The 15,211-nt window shown below is 36.9% G+C and overlaps 1 protein-coding gene across 3 annotated transcripts in view; it reads left to right on the forward strand.

Annotated features, from left to right (window-relative positions):
• Positions 1-15,211, forward strand: part of ppp3cb (protein phosphatase 3, catalytic subunit, beta isozyme) — a 43,604-nt gene that overhangs the window by 14,152 nt on the left and 14,241 nt on the right. For all 3 annotated transcript variants that reach the window (XM_065275258.2, XM_065275260.2, XM_065275259.2), the window contains exons 2-7: positions 3,107-3,307; positions 5,712-5,836; positions 5,973-6,084; positions 9,274-9,419; positions 11,853-11,992; positions 14,572-14,649. In XM_065275258.2, coding sequence (XP_065131330.1) covers positions 3,107-3,307; positions 5,712-5,836; positions 5,973-6,084; positions 9,274-9,419; positions 11,853-11,992; positions 14,572-14,649 — 802 coding nt within the window. The remainder of the gene's footprint in view (positions 1-3,106; positions 3,308-5,711; positions 5,837-5,972; positions 6,085-9,273; positions 9,420-11,852; positions 11,993-14,571; positions 14,650-15,211) is intronic.

Consider the following 15,211-nt stretch of genomic DNA (forward strand, 5'->3'; position numbering starts at 1 on the left):
CATAGGTACAAATTCATCATATACAATAAATCCGTGGGGTAGCATTTAAAAAAAAAACATTTAAAAATAGATGCAAAATTTAGACAGCTCTTTACACCTTCTAACATCTTGTAGTCTGTCCTCATTTATGTCCAAGAGACTCTAATCTTTTACATTTTAATCCTTTAATTTTTCATATTTTAAAACTTTTGTGTGCTGCTGCGCATTCATGTATGTGATAAGCAAACACGCATTGTCCTCCCGTTTATAGGCGCATATTACTAATGCGCTCATTAAATAACAAAAACAATATTGCGTAATTGACTTTAGACCAGGTTTTAGTTGGTCAATGGCGTAGTCTATTTTAGTTGCCTCAAAATAGCAACGCGCCAACAATGCGCCTGAACACACCTCATTTTCAGACCAGAACGCCCATGGGTGCAAAATTGCACCAGGTTGGAAATAGCAAAATACTAGCCTGGTTAGCCAGACCTACATCAAGATGTAAGGTCTGGCAACTCTTCACACAAACGGCTCAATGCAAGGGGCGGGATATAAGGTTGTCCCTCAAAATGCCTCTGCACGCAATAGGATAGCGCTATGACGATCAGAGCAACGAAGAAGGTGACGTAGTTACCGTAACCAGTCGGCAAAACTCCAAACACATCTTTCTTGCTTAAAAAGGACTTCAGTAGGGTTTATTTGCTCTTCTCTCAAAGAAAAACATAAGTCTAAGTCCTCCAGAGTCGCGGCCAAAGCCGCTTCAAAAGATAGCTGTTCGCCAGCAGCAGCAGCCGCCATTCTCTGTTTTCAAGTAGGAACCGTTGCAGCTCTGTCATCATCATGTTAAGCCCGCCCCACAGACGCTACACACGATGTGATTGGCCTGACCAAATTTTGGTTTTTGGACCGGTTATGTGTATTGTGAGTGCCTAGACTAAACCCTGGCAGCAAATATATTTTGCGGCCGCTAGGGTGCGTCTAGATTTCTAGGCTAGCAAAATACACTAACGCTGCGCATTGCACTGCATTGCGTCGGGTTTATGACAGGGCCCCTTGTCTTGCACTAACACTGGGATGCGCCGGTGTGACCTTACATATTAAGTAATCACGTTGAAAGGTCACGCATGACGTATGCAAAACTACCACTCCAGTGTTTACAAGTGGGGAAAAAGCGGACCGTTCAGACGTTGTTGTATGTGGGCTGATACTAATTAATGTCTTTGTGTCAGTTTATTTTTTTAAATGTTAAAACATATGTAACGCGTGACCTTTCGACATGATTATGTCATATGTAGGGTCGCACTGGCGCATCACACGGCTAGTGCAAGACGAGAAGTTGTGGTTTAAAAGTACTTTTTTTGGGGAGGGTGTTGAGGTCCACTACAGCAACTATATGGAGAAAAACCCTAAAAAATCCAATCTGTCTTTGTATTTTATTTCTTATTGTATGTGTATGGATGTACGTACGTGTATGTGTCCTTATGTAGCAGCAGTATGGGTGTATTATTGAAGTGCAGTATGCAGCAAAGATCTCTTACATAACACTTTCTCCTCAGGCAAATACACTGCACTGACAAACACACACACACACACACACACACTGCAAACTTCACAAGCATCACATGCACGTGATCAACACACACACATTCTCATAAAAAGAAATATACTCTAGACAAGCTTAACCTTTATAAAAAAAATCAAGATATGGCTGTGATGTAATTTAATGCATGCATTTCCAATTTTGTGTAGTCATACTTTTTTATAATCGTACTTAAAATACCTACAGGAAAGGACATTTGCAAATGAGATTACATTGATAAGATCTCAATTACTTGTCCTTGACAGCAATGAGATTAATTTGAGAGGGTGGTTATATAATTGCAGGTACATTTGGTGTCCAAAGTCATTATTTTTTAGCTTTTTCTAATAGTTATATTTTTACACATATTTAGTACCCATTGTCATGAATCACAAGATTATACAGGTAATAGCAATTTAATATTTTCTGTAAAAAGTGTTTTATATAGCTGAAATATACACACATATACATACCTTGGTAACAGAGTTTAGCAGTAACATAATTGACACATACTAATTTGGACAGCAGTAAATTTTATTGGGCTAAATAATTATATTTTTATAGCCTTGTGATTTATAACAAAGAGTACCAAATAATTAGTATAATAAACCAATGTACCTGCAATTATATAATATTGCATGGTATATAACATAACTAAGAACTCCATTAGCTCCTGTGGGCAGGGCAGAAGAGATGATCCCTGAGCAATAAAGTTGTTGTGGTTATGATCTGTTGTTCAGCGGCAAAAATAACAACATTCCTCTGTTTATCTAATGTGGAGAGTTTTTTTGTGAACGGTCACAGATACAGACTGAACTATTTTTGCTTGATTCGATCTCAAGTTCACAGTTGCTGTTTTGGCCTGCGCAGCGGGTCTGTATGGCTCAAATGCTTGAATAAAGCCTAAAAAATACATTTTGAAAACACAATTTTTTATTTTTTTTGATGTAGAAATGGGTTAGCATGTGGGCTGTTATGACTCAGTGTGTGTGTTTGTGTGATGCGCTTCACTGGTGGAATGCCAACCTTTGGCTGCTGTTGCCCGGTAACACTGCCACAATTTTTCTCATTTCACCTTTTTTCAGACTTTCATTTTCATTTTATAGGGCCGTAACCACACTAGACATTGACAGAGTCATGTCACCCAATAATCAGAAATTTTTATATTTTTTATATATTTTTTAAGTTTCTGACTATTGGGGGGACATGACCCAGTCAAGTCTATTTAGGTTATGGGCCTATAAAATAAAATTAAAGTCTGGTTTATATATGAATGATATTGCTACATTATCAGTAATTAGATTTACGTTTTGATTCTCTTATCAATGTGAGGTCACACTGATAAAGCTCCACCCACTTACAATCCTGCATTACCATAGTTTCCACAATCAGCTAATTTTACTCGGTCCACTCACTACTATTGTCTCAGAATGTATTAATCAGATCTATTTTAACTGAAAGTGCTCACTGTCTGTTTGTAAGGAAGTGATATTTATCCTCTCTCTCTCTCTCTCTCTCTCTCTTTCTCTCTCTCTCTCTCTGCAGCGGTTCCGTTTCCACTAAGCCACAGGTTAAGCATGCGTGAGGTGTTTGACTGTGAGGGGAAACCTCGCGTGGACCTGCTTAAGGCTCACCTCACTAAAGAGGGCCGCGTGGAGGAACCAGTCGCCCTGCGTATCATTAATGAAGGCGCTGCTATACTGCGCCAAGAGAAAACAATGTTGGACATAGAAGCGCCTGTCACAGGTACTGACTGTCAGATATTTACATATTTTAACAAAAATATAGCTTTGTTTGTTTTGTTTTCCCAGCCTTGCATTAGCTTATCAAAAATGTATTTTAATGACAAAGCATAAACCTATTTAGCTGCCTATCTAGACAGTAAATTCAGTCATCATGAGCTCTGTCAAAACAATGCTAACTTATAACTCATTTTGGTGAAATTACTTCAGCTTTCTGTGTATCATTTTATGGATACGGCCATCCCAGAATGCACTGAGATTAGATCTAAAATCCCCTTAAAGGTGACAGATGCAAATGCAGAGTATTTTTCTAGTATTTGCATTTGCAATTTTCTGCATATTTCCGTGTTAAGATATATATGTTTAGAAACATAATATGTCAGATTGTTGTAAACTCTGGGAAATTTGGAAACATACATCAGTTAATATGAGGTTGTGTACTTTATGTATATAAAATCTCTATGTAGATTTGTCTACATATTAATGCATGTCAGGTAAAAGTTACTTTGAAAAGGAACCAAAAATAATTTTTTGTAATACTTTTTAGGCCTAGGAGAGGATAATGACATCATTATTAAGTACCCACCTCAAAACTTTAGTTTCCCATGAATCATTGTGTTAAGCTGCTTAGTCTGGCCCATAACAAAGATGCTGCTCCTTAGCTATTAAAATGCCAAAATTCAGACACAGAAGGTGAACACAGGACCCTCACATCTGAGATCAAACCTCTGCTCCACCCCTACTTCCCAGCATGCATTTCAGAACCCTCTTCAGCCTGTGACCTGGTGCATTTCACACACAGGAGTCATTAAACATTAATGGCTTTCTGGATAACTGATTTAATTCCCTGAAAGCCATTATCCAGATAGCTTTGTGTTCGCTGATTCTGTGACCTTTAACCTTTAGACCTCCTATCAGACACGCACACACAAGCTTCAATTAGAAATCTGCATTAGATACGAAACAACATATTTCATCTTCTGGCGCTCTGTGAGAAGATCGGTGAGAAGAGGTCACAGCGAATACATGCAAACACACTTTATAAGCACACACACTTTTAACTGCTTTAAATGCTTCTCATTTAAATACTGTTGGAAATGTTTGCTTCTAGGTCTGTATGTATAATGCATATAGTGTGTATAAGTCTAATGCAATAAAACTATTATAATTATTTAATTGCATGATATCAGAGGTACTCGAATGTAACCCGGTAAGAGTCATAATGAGGTGCGACTTGTGGGTTGCAGGTCTGTTTTGAAAGCAGTAAAAAAAAGCTAAATACTACTAATAAAATGCTTTCCAAAAACCATATCCATATTGTGCATAGTTAAAGGGATCTAAATAACACATAACCACATAATAATTTATGATTGGATATTTCTAAAATATCCTATTTTCTAAAGTTTCTAAAGAAGACCACCAGTTTAAGATTAATGTTAAAAATGTGTTGTTTTCATTTTTATTGAAATTTTTATTTTTTGAATTAAAACCTTTAAAAGCCTTTTTCTTTCAGTCATAGAAGTACAAATAGCAGGCTTTTATTTGCTGTAAATGTATTGATAGCTTACATAATCATTGTAATATCATAAAATAATTTGCAAATATGCAGGAAAAGAATTTACAAACGTGCCGAGAGCTGAAGCGTTTCAGCACTCGGCCAGCACCATATGGGATTTTTTACAAAGCATTACTTAAAATGTTTCTCATCTCATCATATCCACAGGTACAGAGTCATCATATACAATAAATCCGTAAGACAGCAGTTAAAAACATTTAAAAATAGATGCATTTGTTTAAAGCAAAGCATTTATTTACTTTGCAGGCTACAGGTGAAGCAGCTCTTTGCGCCTTCTAACGTCTCATAATTAGTCCTCATTTATGTCTAAGAGACTCAATAATAATCTTTTACATTTAATCCTTTAATCTTATATATTTAAAAGCGTTTTTGTGCTGCTGCGCATTCATGTATGTGATATGCAAACCCGCGTTGCCGTCTCGTTTATAGGCGCATATATTACTACTGCGCTCTTTAAATAACAAAAAACATATTGCGCCATTGACTTTAGAAAAAAAATATTTTTCTATGCTCTATATTTAAAAAAAGTATAAAAATGCTGTTTATCAGTGCTCTGTGAAGTTTTATTCATGTTTTAAATGATATAGTTTAAATTTGGTGCTAGATTAACATGCAGGACACTTTGCTTAATAATAAAATGTATTTTAGAGTAAGTTTTCTTGCATTTTTTCTTGGCGATAGAAATGGATTGGGTGGAATCCAGGGTTAGGTCATGCAGACAGATTTGCATATTAATAACAAGCTGTTGTTTAATTTGGCATTTAAAAAAATTGCCTGTTTTCTTTAAAAAGCCATTTGGGGAGATGTTTCAGTGTTGTGTGTATTGTTACAGTGTGTGGAGACATCCATGGGCAGTTTTTTGACTTGATGAAGTTATTTGAGGTTGGCGGATCTCCTGCGACAACCAGGTATCTGTTTCTAGGGGACTACGTGGACCGAGGGTACTTCAGTATTGAGGTTAGTGGGTTCTTTTTCATCATTATACATGCAATAGTATAAAAAGCAAGTTCTTTCATGAAAAGAAATGGTTTTAATAGCATTGCTCTCTAGATATTTTGATCTGTGACAGCGTCTCTCTATGTCTCCTCCACAGTGTGTCTTATACCTCTGGTCACTGAAAATCCTCTACCCAAAGACTCTGTTTCTACTGCGCGGAAACCATGAATGTAGACATTTGACTGAATATTTCACTTTTAAACAAGAATGTAAGTTCAGTTCTTTTAAAACGCCTCTATTCATCCCTATCGTCTCACATTTTGTTAAAGCAACACTGTGTAGTTTTTTACCTTTAAATAATGTCTCTAAAATTATTTCAGTGATAGAACAAGTTTTAACTGGACAAATTGTTCTGTTGCTGCAACCTGAGCACCCTCCTAGCTTCTACAAGCACACTCTGAAAGTGGCGGTGGAGGGTACGAAACAAAGCCCCGCCCCTCCCCCTGCCTGCAGAAGGCACTGTTGCGCTTTTCAGCCACATGGGGGAGCTGTAAGTCATTTTTACATGGAAACTACATAGGGTTGCTTTAATATCAATCACAAATAACAGCTCATGTACTATGAAGCTTGACCTTGAGAGGTTGCCTGACTTCACAGATGCTTTCGGATAGCTGTGATGTACAGACATCCCATCCACATAGTTTTGCCAATGTAGTGTAAATGTCTGGTCGCCAGTGTTGGGGGTAACCCATTACAAGTAACGTGCATTACGCAATAATATTACTTTTATGAAGTAACGAGTAAAGTAACGCATTACTTTATAAATGTACACATTGATATTTGAGTTACTTTTTAAAAAAAGTAATGCGGGTTACTTTGTAGTTTCATTAATTTGACTTAATAAAAATAATAATGTACTGAATTAAACTAAACATAGTCATGTCGAATCACGCACTCTATGCGTGTGTGCCTGAGTGGGAACAGTTTGAGTCCGAATTGGAGATGACAGGCCAGAGCTTTTTTCATAGAGACATTTTTGTGATGGAAACTTCTCAGTCATAAAAAGACCTGCAAGGCCTGAAAGAGATCAAGCCTCAGCCAAGTTTGCAAAAGTAACGCAAAAGTAACGCAAGTTTTACTTTCAATGAAAAGTAACTACAATTAGTTACTTTTTGGGAGAGTAACTTAATATTGTAATGCATTACTTTTAAAAGTAACTTTCCCCAACACGGCTGATCATGCATATTTAATATGCATGTAAAATGTAATTTTCCATTATATATATATATATAAACAAAATAGCTCATCCTAAAGCTAAAAGTATAGTCTGCGTACAGTGCATGTTACCAAATTTTGTCATCAGAATAGTACACACGCACTAAACATGCAGTGCAAAGTTTTTGTAAACGCACATACTTTGCATAGCGCATGCGTCAAATGTCTGCGTAAACGCATGAGTCATACAAACTATGTTTTGCAAGGCTGTGCGTTGGGCTGTTTCATACGTTTGCATACACGTAAATCACATACTCCGGGCTGAAATGCCTAAGTGTGGGTTCACACCAGACACGAGTTCAACAATTTGCACGAGTAGATTACACACAAAGTCAATGCAAAGACGTGATCAGACGCGTCCTCACGTGGGGCGATGCAAATGACACGACATGGGTGGCGCGTTTGCCGCGAAACACATGCTATTCACCTCAAAAGCGTCTTCGCCCAAGTTGAAAATATTAAACTCGAGCGAAAAATTACCATGAGACAAAGTTAATTACCCCGCGAGTTATCTAGAGCGAGTATCGTGATGCCTCGCGTTTGGTGTGTACGTAGCATAAGTATAGTCCATTTTTACGCATATGCAGGGGTCCACGTACAGTGCGCGTAATGCAATTTGCATCATCAAAAAAGAATGCACATGTACTGTGCACACACCACTGGATTACTCACTCACAAATACTGTACGCGTAGGTTGCTCATGCGCATATGTAGGCCAAGAGATATATTGCGGTTTGTCGTGATGCATCTACATCGAACGTCAGCGCACATCAAATGAACTATGCTTTGCAAGGCTGTGCGTTCGACTGTGCGTATGCGTAAAACAAACAGACGATACTCAGAGCTTCTTCTCTTTTCCTCCTCTCGTCTGATGGAGGTCTTTTTCTAGAGCAGTCTCCTGTCAAATAAAGAAGGAGAGATGCTGAGAGATAAAGGGAGATAGATAGTATGATTAGCAGGAAATTAATTTGCCTTTTAATGTTCGGCCCAGAGAGCCTGTGAATGTGATTTCCCCAATGAGGGAGGTGAGCAGGAGTGGGTGCCCTGCTTTACCATCTGCTGACTGACACTGAACACAAGCGCACTTATACACAAAAGTTTTCTTTGCTTTCTAAATCATACATGTTTAAAATAAAGTTAAACCAATTTAATTTAATGGAATAGTTCACCCTAAAATATAATGTCAGGTTATTTCGAGGAAAAATTGGCCTAGCGAATACACATCAGCACACAGCTTTTATATGTTGATCAAACCACTGTCATTAGAGAGAGAGAGAGAGAGAGAGAGAGAGAGAGAGAGAGAGAGAGAGAGAGAGAGAGAGAGAGAGAGAGAGAGAGAGAGAGAGAGATGAGAGATGAGAGATGAAGTGGTGTGGCTGGACAGATTGGTAGCTTTGGAACAGTTAGATTGACACAGCATCTCTCTCTCTCTCTCTCTCTCTCCCTCTCTCTCTCTCTCTCTCTCTCTCTCTCTTTCTCTCTCTCACACACACACACGCATCTCTCTTTCTGACAGTGTCCTCTGAACGTGTAAATGAAAGCAGGAGCTTAATGTACAAATTAGATTCACACAGAGAAATGAAAGCCTTCAAAACAAGCTCACTACTTTTCGGAGTGTGTACAAAACACAAGAGATCACATTTGTTTTAGAGAGATTATATTACTCTATACACACCCATCTCTATCTCTTCCTCTCTCCGTTTATCACATTACCATTTTTGTATTTCTCTTTTAGAATACTAAGATAGCCTTAAAACAAGATTTACTAAAAAAAGTTTACTTTAAAAGAAAATGTCTTTATTAAAAATACATTATCTGGCAAAAAGTCTAGCACACAAAGTTCTGTGTTGAAAATCTTTAATAAATAAAGTTCCCATCTTCTTCAGGCATTTTCTTTTAATATCTAATGCAGTTTGCTTCTCAATTACACGTCCCTTGCTTAAAGGTTGTTCAGGTTTTTACTTAACAAACCAACACAAAAATACTGATAAACTGTGTTTTTGAATTTATTTTCCCAAATAGGTTCTTCGTATTGAAAAAAAGAAACGAAAAAATTGTTCTTTTTTCTGAATGGTTCTTTGTGGAACCAAAAATAATTCTTCTGTGGCATTACCGTGATGCCTCTCAAAGGTAAAATCAAATGCTCCGAGCAGCTGCGTTATATCCGTCTCTTTGTCTTTCAGGTAAAATCAAATACTCGGAGCAGGTGTACGACGCCTGTATGGATGCGTTCGACTGTCTGCCTCTGGCTGCACTGATGAATCAGCAGTTTTTGTGCGTTCATGGTGGCCTGTCCCCAGAGATCCACACGTTAGACGACATCAAGAGGGTAGGAGAGAGGGAGCTGGACTAGTTAACAAAATATTTTGAATGTAGTCATTATCATAACCCGTTAAGGTTATTCTGGGTCATCTGTACCATGTGTCATACTGCATATTCTTTACCCTGGTTAGTAAATAACCAAATAACTGTGTACTTGTATAAAAAATGGTCAAAATATGATATGTACCCCTGCTGTCACTGGGGCCCTTTCAGAAAGTACAGATTCGCACCTAAAGAGTTCATATTAGTATCGAATGTATACATCTCTGTACCTCAGTGTCGGCCGGTGACTTCTTTTTTCGAGGGCGCTTGCCAGATACTAGCATAATTTCATGCGTAATCAGAGTTTACTGTTAAGGGAGTGTCTTGCATGTTTTATGAACGTGAGCGTTTTGTGTGCAGCAGGCACTTATTTTGACCAAACACGTGATGCACATAGGATCACTCGACTCGCAGAACACATATTTTAAAAACACAAGCAACACACGACACTCTGAACACTTATTTTGAATTTGCGTCCCTCGGATGAGCAGTCACGAGCCGCCACTGGTGTATCTAATGGTATACATACTAGGACCTTTTTAAGGAGTACTGCCACAGTGACAGCTGGGCTACATATTTTGACAATTTGTTTTCAGACAGTCCCATACGAAAAAAAAAAAATTCTGGGCATTTTTTTTAACTCTTTCCCCATCATTGACTAGTTATCTTGTCAATTAAGAGAAAACATTTTCCTTCCATCTACCCTTTCCAGACGAGTTTTTATGGTAATCTGTAATTCCGTTATCATCCACTAGATAACGCTTTTACCCAATTTATAAAAAACTTTGTGTATGTTCTGATAATCGCTCTGAATATGATCTCTAACAAAATTCCTTTACAAAAATGCAATAATTTCAGCTTTTGCTCAAATGTTTTTTTTTTAAGAAACCCACATCTAAGAGATTATAAAAAGAGATCAAATGAAGATAGGATACAACTTTTTTCCCCCGTTTTGTTTGTTTGTTTAAAAACAGAAGGTACAGTATTTTCTTTCATTTGACATATTTGTATTTTTATATATTTGTAGAAGAAAATTTTCCTGGAAGGCATTTTGTGAATTTTTTGTTAAAATCACAATAAATGCTAGTAGCAACTTTAAAAAAAAGGCTGGCGGGGAATGAGTTAAATCTATGCTAAATCATTTTGTAGAAGGTAAATCTTAATTAAATATATTTGAATTTGACCTTTATATATTAACACATTTCAAAATGTATTTCAGGGGCAACCCATACGGCAAAGAATATATTTTTCTTGTCCAAAATAGTAAAGTATATATAAAATCTAAAAGTCAATTTTTGCAGTTGAAAATATACTTAATTTTAATATTTTCAAACCCGTTATGTACACTTAAAAAATATATATTTCTGCACATTGTCTAATTTACTCAAATGAAACAAGTTAATACAACACAATTTATGTATTTTTTGGTCTCAACCTAATTTTATCATGTTCAATCCACTTTTTAAAAAATGACATTAACTTCGCTTTATGTTGGGACCACATGAATGATTTTTGTTGATATTACTAACTGGGCCGTGGATACAGGTTTATAACATAAAAAGTTTTTCTTACAAATTCCATTGCAACAGGAATAAAAATACTTTCATACTTTTTTAAATACATTTCAAAATATACAAAAAGGGACAAAAAATATACTGGTGAAAAATTTATTTTTGTAAACGTATTTGAAAATATATTTCAGCAAATATATTTTCTTGCCATTTTTTTGTAGATTTTGAAATATATTAAAAATTATATTTAATATTTTTTTGCCATATGGGGTGTTAACACTCAATAGGGTGTAAATTCTAAATTTTTTATTGTAATAGCTTTGTGACACTAAAGAGGAAAATATCATGAATATGTAATGAGAACTTCATGTTTTCACGCTGTATACCTTTGGCACCTTAATTCAAGCTAAAAGCGGTGCTAACCTTTTTCAGAAGTGTGCAGAATTACAAATGTTGCATATTTTATAATCCTCTGTTAAGGGCACGTTCTTACACAGGGTTCAAAAATATGTTCTTGGTGTGAAAAGCACTCATTTCTGTGTTTCTTATACCTCTGACATGTTACAATAACCTTTACAGGCACTGAATTTCATCAAGTATTTAAGGGCATTAATAAAATCTACATCATAAAAGAACGCTTAGAGGACGAGTGACTTTTAATGGATTTTATATGCTCTGCATAACTGAGTCCAGTTTATATTCCTCAGGTCTTACAGAACAGTCATGGGATATTTGGCATGTTTTAGCCTTAAGACTGAGCTTCATCAACAGACGTTTGACTGATCCTTTACAAATCCCTACTTATGTTTCTCATTTATTTTCTACAACAAACACAGCAGACAAATATTTTTAAGTATTATTTAGGGTCTCTCGTGTATCTCTTTCAGCTGGATAGGTTTAAGGAACCCCCTGCGTTTGGCCCAATGTGTGATCTGTTGTGGTCCGATCCATTGGAGGACTTCGGGAACGAAAAGAGCCAAGATTACTTTAGTCACAACAGTGTCCGTGGATGCTCTTACTTTTACAGGTAAACAAAACCTTAACATTATCTCAATACAGAACATGTCAAACCTTTAGAATTGATTATTCTTGGATAATGAGATGCCCATTGAGCAGATGTCTTAGATCATACCAGAAAGAGAAGTCATTACCGTTTTTCTTCTTGTGCACTGGTTGGTTATGCCGAACAGCCAATCAGAATAATCCAACTCCTACACGAGTGCCACAGCTGGTTCAATGTGGTGAATCAGCCAAAAAAGGCAACGGTGACTTGCTTTAGCAGACGGCATGGTCAAAATCAAGTTTTTACTGTTGTTTATAACTTTTAGAAGGATCTCTTGTCAGAAATGCAATATAATATACATTGAGGTTGGTTGCAATTCGCAATCTCACCACTAGATGCCGCTAAAAATCCACACTGGAACTTTAAGACAAACCATGTTTAAATTCATTATTCAGTATTTTCTCTATCAAATTGCAGTCATCTCATTCCCATGGTTTGAAATTGCCTCAGTTTCCATCATTACAAACATGCAACCAATCATGTCAACGTTAATCAAGTGGATCAGCGGCGACGTGTCTGAAATTGCCCAATGCGACATCTATGTACATATATATCTATGGTCCGGGCCAGTGAGATTGGGTGGTTTGCATATTCATATTAATGGTCTGAGCTGGTGTGATTTTGAGCTGTGGTGAGTTTGTGGGACTAATTAGCATATTCATATGTATGGTCCGAGCTATGCATTTGAGTGGAGGCGGGTCCTAATTTGCATATTCATAGATCCACATATAGTAAAAGGGTGTAGAGATAGATTCAAGCTCTTTTAAGGCATGAAGGAAGGTATTACTGCCAGGATAAACTATTACATATGCTACTATGATGCTCCAAGATGAATTTAACTGTGCGTTCACACCAGACGTGATTTACATGTTAAGTCAAATGCAAAGATGCGAATAGGTATCCTGTGGCCGCATGGTGTGTTCCGCGCGAATGAAGCGTTGGTGTGAGAAACTTGGGAGATGAAAAATCTGAACTTTGGCGCATATTTGCGCCGCGTTTACCAATCAGGAGCTTGCCCAAGTAGTGGCGTAATTAAGCAAATGGAGTTGCAGAAGCCCCTTCCATAATGCAAATTTCCGTGTGAATGTCTTGAATGACTACAATTTCATGCAGGAATGAAGCAAGATAACTCAAAATGTTCAAGCGGGCAACTATGCACAGATATCGTGTTTTTGCCGCCTCAACCGCGTCTGGTGTGAACGTAGCATAAGGAATAAAATTATCAACTACAGGAAGACGATGCTCAAAACCTGCCGGAACGCTGACCATTGGCTTGGTGTGCACCTGGCTTAAGAGTATATATGAAAAATGACACGTGAGATCGCTTGAATACCTTCAACAAGATTAATTGTACAATCCACATACCGTTCACATACACAGAAAATTCCCCAAAGGAATTTTAAGGGAAACATTTAGGGAATTTATCCTGAAATGTTACATATCCAAGAATGAAATTCCTGTACGGTACGGACGGGATAAGTGGATTCCGAATTAAATTGGAATTGTAAAGCAGTGCAAAGTGTCCAGCTTCAACACACCACACACAGCATCTCCACGGCCTCATGGGAATCTGCACTCTGCCGTTACCATGACAACTGGCTACTACTGCCAGATCCACTGAGATATGAAGATACAGCGATATAGTGAGAACCTGAGAAAGTGAAATGATGGAGCAGTCAAAAATGAGACGGAATGGAGAACATAAAAAGATGGATAGTTGTACTTTTTTTTACGGAGGAAGAATAGAAACTAATTTTTGATCGATCCGGAACAAACGTTGGGAAGGCTGTGAATGAAAGCATGAGGTGTGAATATTACCCACAATGCGCTCTGTTTTCACATCTTATGAAGGTTTCTGAAATCAATGAAGCTGTGTTTGTGCAATGCTTTAAGCATGTCACGCATTTGGCATTTTCAATATCCTAGTATAAAAAGTAACACCATTTTACACTTATTTTATTCAAAAATTAACAAAACGGATCAACCAAATTCCCATGATTTAATCTTACATGTTTATGGTCTCTGCTCTGTAGTGACCTGTATGTGTCTGATATCTCTATTCTCATTGCCGTGTAATATGTGGTGGCATCAAAATCTACTGTGATGTACAGAGGACAACTGACTTAATAATCTAGCCTACAAACAAATCATTTAATATATATACCAGCAGAACTTTATGTTATGATCTCTTTTACATTGTGTAGATACAGTACACGAAGTGTACAGTACGAGGATTGCTGAGCTCCCATCTGTACTAGAATCACATTTCGTTATCCTGAGCAAAATCAAAAATAAAGATATTATTTATTGTAGGTCTCCACATTTGCATCACTGCTGCCTCCTGGTGGATAATAGTCGAAAGGCAATAATACAGACCCCATGCACTTCTATAAAACAATGATTTACAGTACTCTACCATACAGTTCACTTTACACGTGCATAATAATGCATTATTAAATATAAAAGATAAATATTAAAATAGTATTTCATTGAATATTGTACAAGAATATCGTTTCTTATGCTGTTGTGTTTTTTCTTTACAGCTATCCCGCAGTGTGTGAGTTTCTACAGACCAACAACTTACTGTCGGTCATCAGGGCACATGAAGCTCAGGACGCTGGGTAATAACACTACACACAACTGTACATATGTGATAGCACCTGACGCACAGACACAAGACGCACAACTACATTTGAATAGTTTTTTTAATACGACGAAACTAGGGTTGCAAAATGATTAACTACTTCCGCAACCAATCGTTTACAAAATAAAAGTTTTTGTTTGCAATATATGTGTGTTGTGCTGTGTATAATAATTATGTGTATATAAATACACACACATGCATGTATAATTTTAAGAAAAAAATCTATTTATATATTAAGTATTTATAATTATATATAAATTATATAGATTAATATAAAAGTGTATATACACATGTAAATATTTACTTGCATATGTGCAAGCATTATTATACACAGTACACACACATATGATGTAAACAAAAACTTTTATTCTGCAAACGATTAGTTGCGATTAATCGGTTTGCAGCCATAGACGACACCTCTCCTTCTCCTCCTTCTTCGTTGGGTGACTCCTCTCCTGGGAGCTCACGGGATAGTAAAGTGTCCATCGAATACACCCTTTAAATTTAGTAGGAGGTCATCTGGGTACTTTTTAAATACT

Source organism: Paramisgurnus dabryanus, chromosome 16 (assembly GCF_030506205.2).
Source record: "Paramisgurnus dabryanus chromosome 16, PD_genome_1.1, whole genome shotgun sequence".
Classification (NCBI taxonomy): domain Eukaryota; kingdom Metazoa; phylum Chordata; class Actinopteri; order Cypriniformes; family Cobitidae; genus Paramisgurnus; species Paramisgurnus dabryanus.